Source organism: Pygoscelis adeliae, unplaced genomic scaffold (assembly GCF_000699105.1).
Source record: "Pygoscelis adeliae isolate BGI_AS28 unplaced genomic scaffold, ASM69910v1 Scaffold87, whole genome shotgun sequence".
NCBI classification, from domain to species: Eukaryota; Metazoa; Chordata; class Aves; order Sphenisciformes; family Spheniscidae; genus Pygoscelis; species Pygoscelis adeliae.
This window is the reverse complement of record NW_008825098.1, coordinates 2,388,016-2,407,808: the sequence shown is the minus strand read 5'-3', so window position 1 is coordinate 2,407,808 and position 19,793 is coordinate 2,388,016. Positions and strand designations below refer to the sequence as shown.

General features: G+C 37.4%; 1 protein-coding gene across 1 annotated transcript in view; it reads right to left on the bottom strand.

Moving 5' to 3' along the window:
• BANK1 (B-cell scaffold protein with ankyrin repeats 1) overlaps window positions 1-19,793 on the bottom strand; it is a 260,578-nt gene that overhangs the window by 81,907 nt on the left and 158,878 nt on the right. Inside the window, exons 8-9 of the mRNA XM_009327080.1 lie at window positions 16,777-16,897; window positions 5,214-5,410 (exon numbers count right to left, since the gene is read on the bottom strand). Of these exons, the coding sequence (XP_009325355.1) occupies window positions 5,214-5,410; window positions 16,777-16,897 (318 nt within the window). The remainder of the gene's footprint in view (window positions 1-5,213; window positions 5,411-16,776; window positions 16,898-19,793) is intronic.

Genomic DNA, 19,793 nt, shown 5'->3' with positions numbered 1-19,793 from the left:
AAAAAAGCTCAATTAACCTGCATTTTCTGCCTTAGATTTCAGGCAACCAATTCTGAAATATTAGAAGGTATTTTAAAAATAAAAACGAATTTGTGCTGTCTCGACTGTGTGGTGGCAACATGAAGTGACTGTTTCAATTTTTATATTTAAATAACATTTATGTCACCCCTAGGAATCTACTTTAAAGGCCAAAGCCAAGAATCAGAAGTTATTTGCATCAAACAACCAATAAAACACTTTCTGAATTGTATTCTTCTTAGAAACTGTGATGTATACTACAAGTGGTACACAGTAATCTTCCTGACCATGACACATTCAGCAGCACAGTTCTTAGTAAAAGAAGGGAGAAATTAGCAACCCAAAGTGCCCGAACAAAGAATTACGCCCATACCGAAGCATAAATGCCTAAACTAGCTATCAGTGCGACCTCCAATTTCAAATGGTTAGGTCACAAATTGAACATTTTGTGACATAATAGGGACATTATGTGACATAATGCCTCATTAGTGACATAATGCTTAGAAATTTTTTCTCACCTATTTTTTAAAGTCTTCCTTTGTGTGCTGGATAGGAACGTCATCTAAGTGATTTCTTTATTTTCTGGAGGCAGAACTTTTACATAGGCTTAGAAGACCACAGCTGGTGACAAGAACAACAAGCTGGTTGTTGGGGACAGAGCATATGCAAAAGACAAACATTTGAAATAGGGCCCAAATATCCAAGCAAACTACTGCGGCTTAACAAGGTACCATGGGTACTAACTGACCGCAGATATATTTCGAGCCTGTGGCTAATGGAAAGCAAAAGTACTTTGGCCTTTCTTACTGGCATTTGAGCCATCAGCTGGATCAACTGAACTCAAAAGGCTCATTGTTTCCCCTGTTCAGATAGTCTGAGACAACGATTCCTGCCGGTATTCCTACTGAATGTCTCTTACTAGTTTTAAATTCACACACTTGATTCAAGCAATGCAACCTAAAAGCAATTACGGAAAATATTCAAGTACCGGGTTCTATAGAGGAATAAAATCACAAGACAAAGTAACAATTCAGGATGCTATCGCAGAATGTTAAGTGATATCCCTCTTTTATGCTACAGACGAGGAAATTACTTCATCTAAACTATAATGAAACATGTAGAAATTGGAAATGAATGTCCATTTAGATGGTTTTGTGCTAAAATGCAAGAAAAATACAATTTGCTTAATAAACTGCCGGCACATTTGAACCTGAACTTTATCATAATACCCATTAAAGACTCTTTTAGGGACAGCTCCATCAATTTAATAACTTTAACACAAATGGATCAAGTCTTGCAGTGTCCCCTCAGCACAAAGGAGACATTTTCAAGGAGTGTTTGAAATGCAGGATTTCTGACAGAGAAGGCAGACACAACCACTTGTGGAAGCACACATTTATACAGGTTCTTAAAGGCTGTGATGTTTTAGCATTTAACGACCCTGCACATAACACTGGTACTAAAAGGGGAAAAATCTCTTCCCCCCCATTCATACAGCTGTATCAACAGAAGCATGCCACGTGTTACGTGATCCTTCCCTTGTGCTTTGTTTTGACACAAACCAGGAGATGAGCTCCCAGCATGCCGACCAGGCACTCCAGATCTGCTTACCAGCCGCCAAAGAAGGCTGCACAGCAAAGCCCTGGGCTTGAAGGTAGAAATAGTAGCTGTGGTGTTGCCACTTCTTCTTTTGCTGCTCTCTCTCTCTAACCATCTCAGGGAATTCTTACTCCCTTAAGGATTCCCCAGCACAAGGGCAAATGAAAGACACTTTCCAGGATTTTGGACAAATTGAACGTATTTTTTAATACACTCATTTTTCTGGAACCCTATTGCTCTTTAAGATAGAAGCGATGAATTACTGTGTATATTTTGGGGCTATTTCTTAAAGGAATGGCAAAACAGAGGTAACAATTCTAAAACAGAGGTATGCCAAGTACAAAAGTACTTCTATTGTAATAATGAGCAATTTCAATACTCCAGCTGTAACGGGAAGTTCCTGGAACGTGGTTAAACTAAATTCTGCTTGGCTCAGAGCCATGCAAATATTTCTTTTCCACATTCCCATCAATTACGGATGTACAGTAAGTGTTTTTGTTCTTAAGTACGCTATTACAGGGGACACAAATAAGCCATTTTTCTTCCTGCGGCTGGAGCTAACATTTCTAGAATACTATATTACACTTTGGCAGACTTGAAGCATGCTCCAATTTTTACTTGTGTCGGATTAGTAAGCCATGTCATTTGAATCAACTGAAAATGGGTAGTATGACTGCATGTCCTAACCAGACTACACATGCTTATGATGGCAGTAGAGCTGTTTTTACTTCAGTGCTGGTGTAAGTATTCACACTTGGGAGAGCAGTCATCATGAGCAGAGAACAACTATTGTTAACTGTTTACATGCAAACAATATGTACCACGAAGGACCGGTTTTAGTGAAAAATTACACTGTATAAAGTCAGAGTCACCATTATAAATCCATGTTTTAGATTGAGAATTTTATACTAAGACTTTATTAGGACAATTAATAATCCTACTAAAAAAGAAAAGCTAATCAGAGGTATGCACATACTTTGCACACTTTTTAGAGTGAAATATATCACCCTCACAAATACTGCTTTCTGTCACTGACAGTCTACCAAAATGTAAAAAGACTACAGAAGTGCAATGTATTCTCTCAATGCATATCAGCTGTAGTCTGCCTGTACTATGTGTGCTTATGTCTCCTCTTACAGTGGCCTCAAACTATAGCATGAGGTTCAATATGAATGCGTTTCTAAGGATAAAAAGAAAATTACCCATCTTCTGAAGCCTCCAGTCTTGTGTGGGGTGCACAACAAAGACACACGTCTGAAGTGCAGGGTGGTGAGTTTCTAAAACACTAGCGTAAAAAATATATGTCCTATGGAATTAACCATTATCATTAAACATAATAAATTACCCATGGAAACTACGTTTCCATGCTCAACTCTTTGACTCATATGACCATCTTAGAAAAGAAATCTAGGTATCTCACTGAGAGTTAAATATCACCTTACTCGTGTTCTGCCTAGTCTTATCAATCCTTTACACATAGCGGGTACCGCCGGGGGTGCCTGGCCATACAAAAGATGGCATCTAGCCAGATCCACAGGTAGGGAAGTTGGGGAACACAGTTCCATTCTCTTCAAAGCAAATTGGTAAACTCCAAGAGTTGAGGGACCTGACCTTATATATCAGACTGCTACTGGCAGGAGCTCTCCAACCAGCGCAAAGATGACTGTGAGACAACTACAGCAATTAGAAATTGTTAAATATGAAATTACTAAACATGTTGATCCAGGAAGACAGCCTGGTTTTGTGGACAGCTTTATACTGGATGGTAAGGAGGATCACATTTTCTTCAGTTAAATTTGATCTCAACTACAGTATCAAAAACTGAGGTAAAAGCATCACCTCTGTAGTGATGCAACACTACAGTGTTGCATCACAACACTCCTTTGCACTCCATCAATGGAACAAGCTCTGCAGTGCTTCTGAGATCCGATCAGATTAATTGTCCAGTAAATGCAATGAAATATTCCCTGTCACTTCAGAAAAGACACCAGATCACATCCGCAATTAGGTATGAGCTTTCTTTAACAGTAGTAGAAAAGGAGAAATACCTGCTTTGCAGATATTTTCCCACCCTCAGTGTTTTTACAGCCTGTATCAATAGCTGTTCAACAACAACAAAAAGTTAAAGAGCATATTCTCATTCAGCATCTTGACCGCTGCCAAAAAGCCTTATTTTCAGGCTCTAGGGTCTGCAATTTTCTTCCCCTTGAAGTCATTGGGAAAAAAAAAAATTCTGCACATAAAACACTGCGAAAGCCATCTTCATGCTTCAACACTGATCACAGTAAACTTGTCTTCAGTTTTCCCAGTGCCTCTCCTTCGCTTTTACATTAGATGCCAACTGTATCAAAGAAAAAACTTGACCAATCCCTATGTCCTTGCTCTAGAATTTTAATAACTAACCTCAGTCAGCCAGTGTTTCCATTCTTTATGATATCTCTTTCTACCTTAAACTACCCTTAGGTTTCTTGCATTTTCCTCCTTAGTCATGTAAAACATTCTCCCCTACATAATCTGCACAGCTATTATCTTACATTTCTTCAAATGCCATCTTTGGTCTTATGTCTATCCATGGTTACATCAAGATGATTGGTTAACAGAAAAGTGAAACTTCTGGCTTTCTCACTCCTTGTATTTTCTCCTCTTACATGTCTTTTGTTACCATTTGTCTGTGAACACGGAGTCTGACACCAAAAAAACCCCCAAAAACCTCACATCATCAGCAAAGCTGTGCCAGGTCTTCACAACATAGGCTTACTTATGCCAACGTTCACATCCTGTCTTTCTTGCAATATATGATTTACCCGATTTGTTCTCTAGGCTTTAAAACCTCTGGGGCAAGAATTACCATCTCTGCTTATATTGTTCTGTGTGTTAGCACAATAAAGACTTAAAATAGGTTAAAGCTCTCAAATGTTACTACAGTATATTGCTTTTTATACTGCCAATTCTGTTAGATTTTTATTGGCAGTAGTTTGCATGCTAGAACTATGCACAGACCTTTATTCTATTATTATCTTTCACGTGGAAAGGCAACTATTGCCCAAAACCCCTTCTGCATACCCAACTGAAGAAAGATTTACTCCATCTAACAAAGGGTGGTAAAATTTAGCCTTCCTTCACAGTGGAGTGGACAGCCAAGGCAGGGCAACCACTCTGTTGAATGTTGAAGACTGACAATGCTAAGAAGGTTCAGAGTCACTTTTAAAGTGACTTTTAGGGAAGTCTTTATCTCCCAGTCTAGATGGTTGGGCTAGACTACTTACAATGTAACTACTTACAATGTAATGTTTGGGCGCTGAAAGCACCAATGTAGCTAGGCCACATGAAGTAAGTACTTCTGATTCACTGTTCTCCTTCCACTTCATGCCTAAAATTCAAGCAGCGCAAAAGCTCTGATCTCCATTATGACAATATACAAACAAAGTGGCTGTACCCCATTTTGACCCCTCTTTCTGAGACAGCAGGAGTATAATAATATTTTCAGACAGGACTACAACATACTAGGCTTTACAAGATGAGATACTATGGGATCTCAGTAGTACAACATCATACTCCCCTGGTTATAGATGACATGAAAAAGCATATGGACTTACTGACAATTCTTTGATTAATTTTCTTAGTTCCCTGTGCCCGTGCTTCTCAGCAATACTTGCTGGATCATCTCCATATTTGTTGGTTATTTTGCAAGCCCATGTGGCCTCAGGATAATTGAGCAGAAATGCTGCAAGGTTCTTTAATCCAAATCTGGCTGCACAGTGAAGGAGAGTAGGAAATTCTTCCAAATGGCTACCTGTATATGGAAACAAAATTATCATAAAGAACAGTTTTGCCTTTATAGAACACCTTCTACCACCTTTTACAAAAGGCCTTTGAATATTAGTGCTACGGAATCAGAGTTATCAAACTGCCAATACAGAACTGACATCCAAAGAACAATTCCTCCAACTAACAGTTTTACAACTCACATACATATTTTAATAAAGGAGCCTTTAGTGTAACTGAGAAATCTCTTTTTTTCTGACAGAGGGATTTTAAAACACTTTAGTTCTACTGAGAAATGAGTTTTCTTGCAAGGGGAAGAAAATTCTACAGCTAAGATGCTTTTGCTTAGGTGTATATTATTTAATGCTTTAGGAATATTTTTAATTTGAGACATTTGAATGGGACATTTTTGTAGGTTTATGGTGCTAAGTTTTCATATTAAAAGACATTTCTGAAAATTCATGTGACTACCAGAGACTTGCAAAAATTTGATTATCCCTGTAATGAAAAAACAGAGAATTTAAAGATAAATGTATCGGATAACAGTTTTTCGGATTTATCTGAAAAAGCATGATATTCATTTCTATAGCAGACTTTATTTTTCACTTTGGAGAACTGGGACAAAGCTAAACTGAAGTCAGTTTATCATTTCAGCATAGTCCTGTATTCTAACTCTAAGAGTGGCCACAAGTTTTATACCACAACAACAACAACAACAACAACAAAGATGATCAAGCATAAACAATACTTCCCTCTGCCTTCACACTCCACTTTCTAATCACTTGTGGTTTGTTGTGTAGTGATTTGTCTGTATATCAGCATGCAGCATATCTCTCTTCCAAGTATGCATCCAGCCTGCCCCAAGCACCATCAACTTCTTGCACCCGCAGGGTCTTTTGGCAGAGTCTTATCCACTGCATGAAGAAGTGCTTCCTCTAGTTTGTTTTGGACCTGGCTCCTGCTAGGTTCAATTGATAGTCCCTAATTCATCTTATTCTCCGTCCCTGTCTGCCCTCTCTGCACTTCTAAAGATTTACTCATTCCCAGAATTTCTTTCTTGAAGAACTAGAGTCTACTTAATTGTGCCCTATAGAGAATCAACTCCATCACCCCCTCTCTGCTCTTTTCTGAAACTTTTCCAGCTTTAATGTAACTATTTTGAGATGATAGAAGAGCAGCACATGATACTCAACTTGTGGGTGAACCATGTAATTTATGCATTGCCATAATTATGTCCTGTTTTGTTCTCTATTCCTTTTCTAATAATTCCTAGTATTTAATTTGCTTTTTGATCTGCTGCCTAGCAACAAGTTGATGTTACCATGAACTGCGTGGTCTTATTCCTCATTGCTAATAGCCTGCTCAAAGCCTCTCATTTTGTATGACAACATAGGACTGCTTTTTCCACTTGCATCACTTTGTTTTCACCTACAATGAATATCATCTGACATTTTACCGCATAATTACTAAATCTCATAAGGCCTTTCCCCCATTTTTCTTCCCAATTAGCCCTTCTCCTTACTACGCTGAATACTTTGTATCACTAGCGTAAGTTTTTTCCAACTGTCTGCCTCCTGGTTTTGGCCAGTAATTCATCCATACCCAATCAATTACTGACTTGATCAGGTTTGCTGACTCTTACAAAAAACTATGAGAAATCTACAAAGCAAGACTTCACATTACAGAAAACTTATTTTATTACAATTTCTGTTAATCTGTCTGGTAGAGACAACACATTAACCTGCTTCTAGTTCTCAAGGTCCCCAGAGAAACAGGGTTTTGGCATCACAGTTACATGTTCTAGTACTACAGAACTGAAAAATTGCACGCTGCTGTTAGAAATCCAGCTATTTTACTTTTAAATTTCCTCAGAGCTCTTAATGAATACCAGTTACTCCTGGTAATTTCTTCGTGCTCAGCCTGCCCATTTTTGCTATAACTTCATGACTCCTTCAACTCCAGACAGTCTCTTTCCACGTGTCTCCCAACCAGGACTACAGCTTGGGAATCTACACAGTTTCTTCTAGCTTTCTTGAGTTCTCTTTTATATCCCAGTCATCAGTTGTCCTACAAGCTAGCCAGCACATTTTCAGCCCTTCATGTGCTGGCAAAAGGACTCAGTAGTAGTTATGATTTCTTTCGGAATTGTGTTAGCTGCCAGTCTTTAACAAACTTTCTCATTTTTACATTCTTCTACATATTAAAATTTGGCTCAGCAGTGGTGAATTTGTGTACCTCCCCCCCCACCACTGCTTTTGCTCCTGCAGAATGTTAATATGGGAGAGAGTAAAACCTCACCCCACCATTAGATATAAGGATTCAAGGAACAAGAACAGTTCTTGGAATAGGCATAGCTAAGTACTGATTGACCAGAAAAATTGTTAGGACGATTCTTGACTGCATTTTGGACAAAGACTATTCCACCACTATCCCACTCCAATATTGTTTTGACACAAGATATTTGAGTGGGCTACATTTTAGTAGGAAGTCACATCAATAACCCTAATTTGATTTTTAAACAAATTGAGTGTTGCCTGACTTTTATTTCCACCAGGCAACCAAAAATCCAACCAAGAAACCATAAATACACAGCACCTGTGTAAATCAAGTCACTTATTTTAGAAGCCTTTGCAGGCTGAGCTTATATCGACAAAGATATGTGTTTTAGCTTATGTTCCTTTGTATTTGCAGTGTGCTTTAAAATCCTTTGAGTTACAATAGGCAACCTTAAAACTTCATACCAGCTAAGGTTTTTGAGAGAAGTAGGTGCCACACAACTTCTTTACTTCATGTTGCTTAACATCTTAACTGAAGTTCCACAAACTGGACTTAATTCTGTAATTAGAAGAACTGTAAATGTTACCCCAGAGTATAGCCATTTGGCTTCTTATTTTTGTCTATACTTCGCTAACTGCAGGGAAAAACTAACCCCACACAGACCGAGGCAAATATATACCAACTTAAGGAGCTGTCACATGAGCAGTAAAAACGTATGCAAGTAATTTTAAGGCTGGGACAACAGCATCAAAGCTAAGTACAGAATCATTACACAGAATTCTCTTAAACAAAAACAAGTGTCCAAGCCCAACCTAATATTCCAAAATACATCCACGAATCGTTGTCAAATTGCTTTTCTTAATGCTTGTCTTTTGCTTTTTTTTTTTTGAGATGTCCAACAGTGAAATAGGTGTTGAGCACTAATTTTAAAGAATAGCAAATTACATGAACTCTAATCAATAGTCTGCATCCTGCTAGCAGACTCCAGAAGGTCAAATATAGTCAGTAAAAAGAGCCTTAACAAAGTATTAGTAACATGCTCTAAAAGAATTTCCACTCATGCTAATGAAACCTGAAACAATTGGTTACAAATCCGAAAGGGGAATCAAGTCTATATTATCAATGGACTGGATGCTATGATTTCTTCATCAATATAAAGAGAAAAAGAGTCAGTGGCATTCATAAGCCTGTTCTAGGCTTCCATCTGAGTTTTCAAAGTAAACAGAGAAAACAGAGTATCCCGGAACCAAGCCCAAAATCCCTTCAGCTCCTTCGCAGTTGAGCTGTTTTTTCTGGTCTCCTCCCTAGCTAGGTTTAGATATTCAAGCAGGACTGCTACACTTCCATACTTTGAACATTACAGGAGACTCCATCATTAACAAATGAAATACCTCAGCCAGCCATGGAGGATGGTAAAAATCAATAAATCAATTTCCTAAAACTTTTTTTTGTATTACCTCTCACAGTAAGCAGAAAAAAAGGGTGTCTTCAGGTATGAAAACTTTAACAGCAGCACTGGTACTGAGATCTTTTACATAATACTTAAAAAAGACATAAGTGAAACAAATGTTTTTAACACCACATAAACAATATTAAAGCACTTTCACCAAGAACAGGAGGTAGAAATACTTTCATTTGTTTCTTATTTTGAGAATGAGTATTCAGATAAATCTGACCTGTACACCTTTACAACTATTTGGGCTACACGAGCTTTGTTATAAAAATCATACCGCCTCAAAACGTTGGTTCTAGTTAGAACTATAGCTGAAGGAGCCATTGAGGATAGTGCTATTGCTACATACCAACCTATCAGTCAGCAACTTTGTGCAACAATGCAACAAAATTCCATACATGCAGGCAGATACAAGCAGGACTGTTTTTATTCAGTAGCAGAGGGATTTTCTTTTTGTACAAGATCCAATGAGATCTTAGATTGACAGGCAATTTCCAAAAAGGTTAATTTGAAACAAGCATCAAGGCTAGCATCGCTATTACGTCTCTGAACAAAGAAGCTACAAGGATTATATTATTTTCTTGGGAGTGTGTTAAATCTAAAGACTGAACTTAATTATTGAAGTGTTAATTCCAGGATACAAATCTTGCTTGAGACATAAATCTACTGACAGTCATTATAAATAATGTCATCTTTTCTATCTTTTCACGGCATCCACTTCAAAAGCATAAAAGGGAAAGTTCTGTTCACAGAGTAATTCAAACGACTTCCACAGTATGAATTTCCACCCCATGCTTAAAACAGGTGCAACAGACAAGCGTGCCATCAAAAGGCCCCAAGTCCAGAGAAGACAAATAACAGAAGTTGCATCAGGATTACAAAATGATTGTAACCTATCTCCTAATTTTATTCAAGAGCTCCCTTTAATTTCTTCTGCCCATGAAACAGAAGCCTGGTGTCATCAGGTTGTGACACAAGGCAAAAAGTTATTGTGAGGACCACCAGATGACCATACTAAGCTCCACCATTTTAAGATAGCTTTTAACACTCTGATTTGCAAAGCTTTTTCAGGCAACACAACTGGCAGCCCCCTGCACTTACACAAAGTAGGATGCAATCTTCAAGGGCCAAACTTTCCAAGTCTTCCCGATAGAAAACTCTGAACTATTGAACTACTTAAGGCCACGCTGGTATGATTGCTTTCTTGGTAAATGCTATACCAACAGTTGAGATGGCTGCTGTTCCTTCAGCAACCTCAGTAACACTTCAATGCCCATTTCCATATGCAGCTGTGGTACCAGTAGTCATTCTCTGCCCTGTATAAGCTAATGGCTTTGCCACTCATGCAGTGAGGGGAAAAAGATGTTGTTGGACTCGACCTCTCAGAAATTCCTCCCCTAAATACATATTTAATTAATTAAAAAATAAGGTTAATGAGCTCAAAAGAGATGATTGAAGCCTACTGGTCTTTCTTTTTGCCCTCATTCTGAAAAGAGGCACCACTAACTGCTTAAATCCCTCCCAAGTCACCTGACAAAGGTGAGAAGTTCTCTCTTTCCTCGAGGTTCTACAGCAAAAGTCAATGACAACTAAGGGTACCACTGTCAAAATAACCAAGTAAGAATAACGCACTGCAAGATCTATGTGTTAGTTTTTTTTTTAAATTATAATTGTTCACTTAATTGCCAATTCACAAAGTTCAGTGAGCTCTGAAGACAAATTAGATGTTCTACTGTAAAGAAATTTCCACCATACTGTGTTTAACTGCTTTAACTGAAGTTATGTATTATACACAGTACGAAGAGGCTGTAATTATTTGAAAGCACACATGCTTCAGGCAGAAAATACCATTCTTGAACTTGTGAGTTGGTCACAGTGAATTGGGGAAAATTGCTGGAACTTTTATCAGCTGTGAAACTGGAACAACTGATACATTTCAGCTAAATATATAGAACTGAACAAAAGTAGTAGTTATTAGGGTAACTAGAAGTGAACAGCTTTTACTCAGTAGCAGTCCTTTAATGAAGAACATTAACAGAGAAAAGCTGCCGCTGTTTGGCACCTACACTAAGAACTAGTTAGCTGGTGATCATAAGCAGAAAGGAAAGTTTAAAAAGAAAGTGCCCAAGTGGAATATTTTTAAGTGCCTAAAGTTGGCTTCTTCAACTTTCAACTAACTTTGAGGCCAGTGCTTGCTTGTAATTAAAGTTTTAGTTGACAGATACAAGGTTAAGAGGGAATTGCTGTTTTGTATGTTTTGTCCTGTCATAATCCCTTCTCTACTCTTCTCTGCAGAGCATTCTGGAACACCTCAGCTATAAAACACAGCATAAAATCTAATATTACTGTACTGTAGCACTGTCTTAGCCTGTGGGAATTTTCATAAAATCGCAGTAAGCAAACAGAACAGCCTACAGTGATATTTCTGCAGATCTTCTAAGACATCCTTCTTTTATTTCCCACATTATTGATACAGGACATTACTTTTTTTTTTAGCAATTTATATAGACACTTAAAATTACGTCTACAGTGTCAATATCAATTAAACCAAAGAAATACTTAAAGCCCTATCCGTTTCTTCTCCCCCAGTCTATCTTTTCTCCCATTGTTTCGCTAGCAGCTGAAAACCCAGACTCTATTTCTTCTTTTGGGATAGATGTTTCAGCTTGAAAGAAAGAATTACAGAAATCGGAATAGGACTCATTATGTTGCTAGTAGTCTTAGGTGACAAAAAGCAGTATTTTCTACAAAAAGAGTAAATTCAGGACTTTTCATAAGCCTCAATGTTTGAGTTTAATAAGAGAAATAGTTACAGATAACTTGTAAAAAAAGGAAAATTCACTAACAGTGGAAAAAGAAACAGGTTTTCCTCAAGAAAATTGCCATCCCTTGGACAGGAATTAATGCACCAAGAATTCCCAAACCTGAGCAAGAGAATCTTCTGATTCAAGAGCAGAATCAGAGCTCCCCAAGCTCAAGAAAAGTTCTGAAATATGAGTTTGGATTTGTTAGTATGTTTTGACTGGATTGTGTTACCAGAATATAAAGGAATAATGTACGTACAAGGTACCCTGAAATCCGTTTGGTACAGCATGTACAATATTCAGGACAGTACCTCCAGCTTTAGTTACATGCTTCCACAAGGGATGGAGGACACCACCACTAAAAATCCCAGACATGCCTTGGCTCTTTCTTTCAGTTAATGCTGCTGTTAAACACAATGTCTTTCCAGTGGCTTCTATTCAGTCTGCGTTTAGCTTTCTCATCTGATTGGGCTTCCAGTATTCCCCTTCAGAGACTGCAGAATAATCTCTTTAAATATCACTCATTACTAAAACATTCTTGCCCTTGATAAGCTGAATAAAAGTCTTTATCTTAATTCTTCTATACTGCTAGTAGGTAATATCCATGCATAACCCTAAATATATTTTGACAACATTCAGATACTTTTATCTTCTTTAGAACTACGTAAAACATATCATACAACAACAAAAAAAGCAATTAAAACAAAAAAGGCACAGTTCAGGTCTGAAGTGTGCACTTTATTTCTGACAAGCTTTTACATATACAGCAGTTCCAACAATATTTTCTGGTAGAGACTCCCGATTTACTCTTTGGTTACTACAATAACTATTACAATAGGATACTTAATCAAAAGCAAGCAACTGAAACTCATCTTACGCATGGCAAAATACGTTCCAATGGCTATCACTGGAAACCACTGTTTGTAAAAAAAATCAGCATAATTTTCTATTTTTACCATTTCCAATTGCTGCCTTTTATAAATCAATTTCTTTTGAATAATACTGACAAACTTAAGAGGAGGTCAAACAACAAGTAAAGATAACAGCATCATCATTGCCTCCATTTAGGCAGAGATGCAATTTCCTTCCTGCATGTAGTCCAACAAGTGAGATCCCGTAGAGAAAGAATATTACATACATGTTAAAGTGCTTGCAGGGCTATAGCCCTAGGTTTTCATATTGCAAGGAACTTCACAAAGTCTGATGTGCTGCTCAAACAATTCTCCTTGCTTAGATGGCAAGAGATTCAAATTTCCAGAATACATACTTGTGATCCATGGCGTCTTTTGAAAAACTTCCCTTAGAAATCATTATATCCAGTGATATTCCTATACTAAGCAGGTAAAGTTGTTCTGTTAGATATTATGGTAACATAGTAAGTTTATCAGGACATCTTGCTTTTTTAATTAGTATTTAAAAGAAATAGGAATACTGAAAATATTCTAGTTGAGTCTACTCCAGGGAAATAACAATGGATGATTTTACCCTAAGCACATCTTATTTATAGGCATGCTTGCATATACATATGTTAGTATAGAGACAGGTAACCACACACATTTATGAGACCTGGTTATATTGATATAATAGACTGGGTATAACAGACCAGTCATTCAAAAAAGATCATATTAAACAAGGAACTACACAGAAGGCCTATCATCACGTGCTCAGTCTCCAACTTAATTTGAATAAATGGAAACTGAAAGACAAGTAAACAGCCTCAGGGTCTGCATGTAGGTACATGATAGGAAACACAGTGAGAGCTATAGTAATATCATGTACATACTTTTGTTCTTATCACCTAGAATGATGAAATTGCATTTCTGGTGGAGATTCTGCATACAAAATAGAAACAGCTATAAGATTGCCTTAAATTAGGCAATCTGAAACTATACATTGAGAATGAACCAAAGAAAGATGAAAAGATTATTCAGACATTTGTAATAGGTGCATTGAAAGTAAGATGGTATCAGAGTTGACCTTTTGCATCTTTGCCATCTATCTTGACTTTGCCAGCCTAGACACCGACCTCTCACAAGTATTGCATTCATCATACTAAAGAACTGTTAAACAGCCATTCTGGGGAGGGCAGCGGCTCTTGAAAAATTACATAAGCAAACATGTATCTGGTGATGTCTTGATCTCAACCATTGTTAATATAGGCAAGCATCACATTGCACTTTTCTTTGATTACATCACGTGCATTTTTCCTGTTAGATTTTATATTTAGTTTTACACTCCTAAGTTTTTAATCACACAGCTGTACACTTTGTGAGAAGTCACACCATGCAATTCATTAGTTATCCAATAAAATCAATCATGAGTTCTTCATTATTTGTTCACTTTGAGTTCATACCGAGAACTCTGAAGTACAGCAATTTATCAGCTGTACCCTGACATGCTAGCTATAAAGTTAAAATAAAGCATCAAGGTAAAACCATACAGAGAAAGGTTTCTTTTACCTACGTCCCGTGCTGCAAGATTGACCTCCTGTAGTCATGCCAATGACCGGACTTATGAAACAGTCTCCAAAGGATAAGGTTTAAAAAGATTTAAACTTTTTTTAGTGTTTAGGTTGAAAGGAGGGCATCTTTGCTTCGGAAGCATCTAGCTGCCGAGGAGTGCATCTACCTTTGGGTAGAGGTATTATTATTAAGCTAGAGCTATTACACCCAGACTGGAAAGCCAGAAGATTAAGTACAGTCCATTAGACGCTAAATGCACAAAAAACTCACTCCAGCTTTTGGAGAAAAATTACATATTCAAAGCTTTATGAACTAAGCAATTGATACCAAGTCTAATCAGAGGCTCTCTTTATTGAGTTCAACAGGCTTTGAAGCCTTTAGAAGCAAAGTTTGGAGGTGGGCAGGAATCCTGTAGAATCACATACAGGTAGTCAATGAGAAGTTAAAAGTATTCTGGCTTATTGACATGCCTCTATTTCAACTAAGTATGTCTCAATGCAAAGTGTCTGTGTTCTCCCTGGAAACAGACAACTGGATTTCTGCCATTTTAGCCTATTTTGACCACTAGGGAAAAGCAACACATACAGGTGTTATGAAATTAGGGCTGATTAATCTGCCTGTTCAGAGATACAAGTAAAACTCATCTCAATGCTCAAAAGCTTTTTGTCCAATAGCTTCATTTCCTTCCCAAAAGTATTTAATTAGTTTTCATTCTTTGACATTTTCTCTTTGGAAGAAAAAATGGTGCTTGGAATAAAATGCTATAAAAATGGCTGAACAAGGGGATGCTAGTCCTCTATTAAACATGATATGTCTAATGCCTGTTTGGGATGCTCTTACAGGGAGTCAAAGACATGAGTTTACATACCTTCCAGGCAGAAGGAGGATCAGAGCCCAGGCCTCCCACATTCTAAGTGCTTCCAGCTCTGCAACCACATCTTTCATGAAGAATCTAAGCATCTAACTTTGTACTTTCTTGTTGTGCCATACATCAAACCGTTTCATTTTAAGAAGGTCACTACCTGGCTCAAGCTCAAAAGTGGTCAACCTGCTCCTGAATCACACAGGCCTTTTGGGGAGGGACTGCAGGTTGGTAAGCATTATTCTCAATATTCAAAAAATGCCCAGATCTAACTGGTTACTTAGAGAAGCAGAAAATCAGAATTAACATTTCACATTGGGAATGAGTCTTCAATGTGTCCTGTACAACCCCATCCTGCAGTCCTCCACAGGAAAATGTCAAGGACAGGTGCCTCACTTAACACCCTACTTGTCTGCTTCCACTAACCTAGACTCACATTTAAGCTCATTTTTAGAATACAAGTGGAATCTTGTTTATCTAGTACAGAGGGGTGAATTCCATCATCAAAGAAACCTTACTGAAAAGGAAAGGAAGCATGACAGTGATCACAGTAGAGCTACCTTCAAAACTTGTTATATTTGGTTATGAGAAGTAAGTGTTATGTTGTACTTGATTGCAGTGAGCTTATTTTCTCTCAAAACCATAGTCCAGGTACACAAAACAGGAGTCAGGCAACAACTCAAACACATCTTTTAAGTATTTCAGAAAGGAAACATTTTCTTGGCTTTTGTTTTTCCCCAAAAGTTTCTTAGAAAAGCTGAGGTCTAACACACATCTGAAATAATAACATAATGATGCTTTCAAAACACAAGCTAAATAATGACACCCTTGGTTTACTGCAAACCAATTTGAATCCTTAATAAGTGGTTAATGAATTCAACCAGGACCCTCCATTTGGTACTGAACAGTAGTTTCTGTTGATACAATATATGCACAATTCAGTAGTGTGTCTACTTTATAGACAAATCCTCTTCTAATTCACTGGGATGCTTTTTTTTTTTAATTAAAAATAATATAATTATCTTTTGGCCAGAAGTAATGGAAACTATTAAGTGCATAGGTACTAAAGTGAATGGAGATGCTTAGTGCTGTTCTAAGTCCAGAAGCCATCCCTTCTCTTCATCTAAAAAGAAAATCAGAAAGAATTCTCTATGTCACCAAATTTTGAGAAAGTGAAGTTTAAATTGTATTGCAGAATAGCAATTAGTAAAAAAAAAATATATATAATGTATAGGCATCTCCTCATGTCTCTTATTGCCCGTTTTCTTAGTATAAATTTGCTCAGCTGTAAACCTGTCAATTTGCAGTTAATCCAAAGCTGATCAAATATCCAGACAAGTATAAATACATAGTACTGAGTCACGAAGTAATGATGTACAGAATTCTTTTTCCCATTTTTCCTGGTTATGTTGTCTTTATTGTGGATTCCTCCATTTCACTAGTGACTTTAAATGTTAATAAGGCAATCTGTAAGAATTTATAAGTAATAACCATAGCATCAGTAATAAAAATCAATGCATATGAGATGTGACTCACTAGCTTGTTGATGGTACCCTTCTTCACTTTGGAATGGGCTGAATACATAAGTAGATATTTTGCTTTTCAGTAACCAAGTCAGAACATTGTCCAGCTTCTCTACAGAAGAAAATTTAAAAGCCTGTTTAAAATAAAAAAGAAAAAAAAAGATTAGTGTGTTTGTTGCACATGTATTTTTAACTTTATCCTCAGAGTGCTGGTGAATCAAATTACTCAAAACAGTATTATTACAAATCTAGTCTTAGTAAGAGCAGCGTAGTTTTTGAAAGCTACAGAAGAGCTGTTCTAATATAGAAGGATCATGATAACACGATCCAACTGAAGAAAAACAGGTATTATAACTTATGAAGTTCAGCCACGACTAAAAACTTCTGGATGAAGGGTAAGGACAGGAAGATTTGTGTTCATCAACTCTCGATTTAGCTACAACAACGCATTGTAATAATCAGGAACTGTTCTGACAGATGCAAAGTGCCAATAAACCCAAGGTCTTACTACAGCAGTAATTCAAGATAAGTTTAAAGACTACAGTAGCTCTCTGTTACCCAAACCTTTACATTAAGATTGCGTACTTTGCTAGGTAAAAGAAACAGCTTCAGTTCCATCAGCCAAGCCATAATATTGCTGACAGATTAAGGAACTGATAGCAACCAGTTAGATTAGCTTCCTACTAAATATATAGTCTTTAGACAAGGGAAATCCTCACTGACTGCCATGGAATCTTTTTTTGATTGCCTCTTTCTGGACAGAAGGCCAAGATCTAGTCCTAACGACTGTCACAGCAGACATAATTAAGTGTTTCTTTGCTTGGTGTGACAAAAGAAGCGTGACTACAGAGATTTGAACAGTAAGGATATTTTACACCGAGTACTACAGCACTAGTGCAGTCTGTGCTGCATTGGGCACCAAAAGGAGCTCAGCCACAGCACAGAAGAGCTCAGAAGTGGGTTTACTCTGCTCCGATGTCAGCAGCCCTGCGTTTGCCTTCCCATAGCCGAACTGTTTCTGGCCAAGACAATTCTGGGATCACTAACAGGGAATATCTGCAGACACACTTAGCATATAAACTTAAAAGGAAACTCTGTGACTGACATGCTGAGGAGAAAAGGACAGAGGGGTCTACCAATGAAACATGAAGTTTAATTCCCAAGGCTGTTAAAAGTGAGTAAGAAAATAAGTGTGACATAATCAGAAAATGTTGAGTACACAGGCAGGATGTAATTTTCATCTGAGTCCTACCCAGAATTAGAAGACAAGTTTGTGCAGGTAGGAAGCTACCGATAATAAAATATGATTGTTTATTTTTCCCCGTAATTAATACTAGGCCTTCCAATATTGATTATGATACATAAAACCCATTATATTTAGTAACTTGTGACCTATTTCTTTCCATAATTCACCCTTTCTGTACTGTCACATTACATTCTCTGTATTTGTTGTTCAATAATTATGAATACATAATTTAGTCCTCAATAACCAAAGCAACAAGCATTTAAAAAACAAGACTCTGCCTAGGAAAAAAAAAACTTTAAGGCTTGTTCTAGAATAAAGATCTAGCCTGAGTACCAGACTTACAGTGTGAATTGAGAAAGGATATGCAAAATCTCCCAAATATCTATCAACCCCCCCCATTAACATGAGTTATATTAACATTATATTTAAAAATTATTGAAAGGAATAATATTAAAATTCAGTTAGGAAACCATACTATTCTCTCTTATTCCAAGTAGGTCTTCTTAGATATGGTATCATCATTGGTACTACCTTAATAGAGTTCAATCTAGAGTACGACAAAAATAAGTAATAACACAGGAACCAGCTCAGATAAGTGTATATGTAGATATTGTGCATGAAGAAAGAGGCTCAAAACCATCAGTATTCACTAAAGCAACTGTATAGCAGAAATTCCACTGTACAGAGAATAAACATATAGGTGGGCTTATAGACAAACTAATCCTGAAGTAACATTTTTAATTTCCATTTAAAATGGCAGGGACACCCCTTACACATTTTGCTATCTATCCTAGCCCTCTCTGTTCAAAAGAAAATGAACAACCAAACAAAAACCACCGCAACAACACCTGCCTCTTATCATCTGTCCTGAAAGGCCCGAGGAGCAATTTCAGACAGAATCCATTTCAGACTGTCTTGTATATCAAAGCCAAATAAACACCCCACAGTCTCTTTCAGCAAGCACTCAGGGTAATCCTGCCTACAAAGCTCCTCTACTTTTTAATATGCGCTGAGGCAGGAATCCTTCCTTCTCCCTTTTATTCAGGCAGAAATCCGGGGGAGGAGTACCTTAAGAGTGTATAGCTCTTACTTTGCACTCAGACAACCAAATTTACATGGGATAAAACAATGTTTCACAATCTGAGACAGAGCAAGTTCTTGAAATGAGAAGAGCACACAATTTCAGGAACTTGCAGCAAAATTTTCAAGGCCATAAACAGTTGCATGGCTTAACCACATCAGGCTAGCTCAGTTTTTACAAGCTGCTGAGACAGAACTTCGACTGTCTGATCTCCCAAAGGAAACAGGTTAAACTAGAGCTAAATTTCTCATGCTTTAACAGGCCTGCCTTCCGATGACCAGCCTATCTGTTTCTATGATTGCCAAGTCAGGTACAATACACTTCTTATACAGAGTTATCAGTGCAATTTGCTTCAAGTTTTCCACCTCAGATCTTTTCTTTTACTCCAGGGATCTAAAATCTGAAGGCTCGAGAAATGATTTAACAAGCTATCTTGTTAACTAAACCATAACGAGTAGCTTTGTTCTGCTACTCCACAACAAAGACACAGTAGGAAAATCTAGTTAAGTTATTTTAAAAAAAAGTCTATGTTAATATCTTTTATCTCACGTACAGGAGGGCCTGTTCCAGCACTTATGTGAAGATAATAGCAGAAATAACAGTGAAACAGAACTACCATAGGACCACTGTGCACTATCCAGCTCCATACCAACCTAAAGGTCATCTCCTTCCAAGAAGGAATTCAGTTTAGAGCTTTTACTTT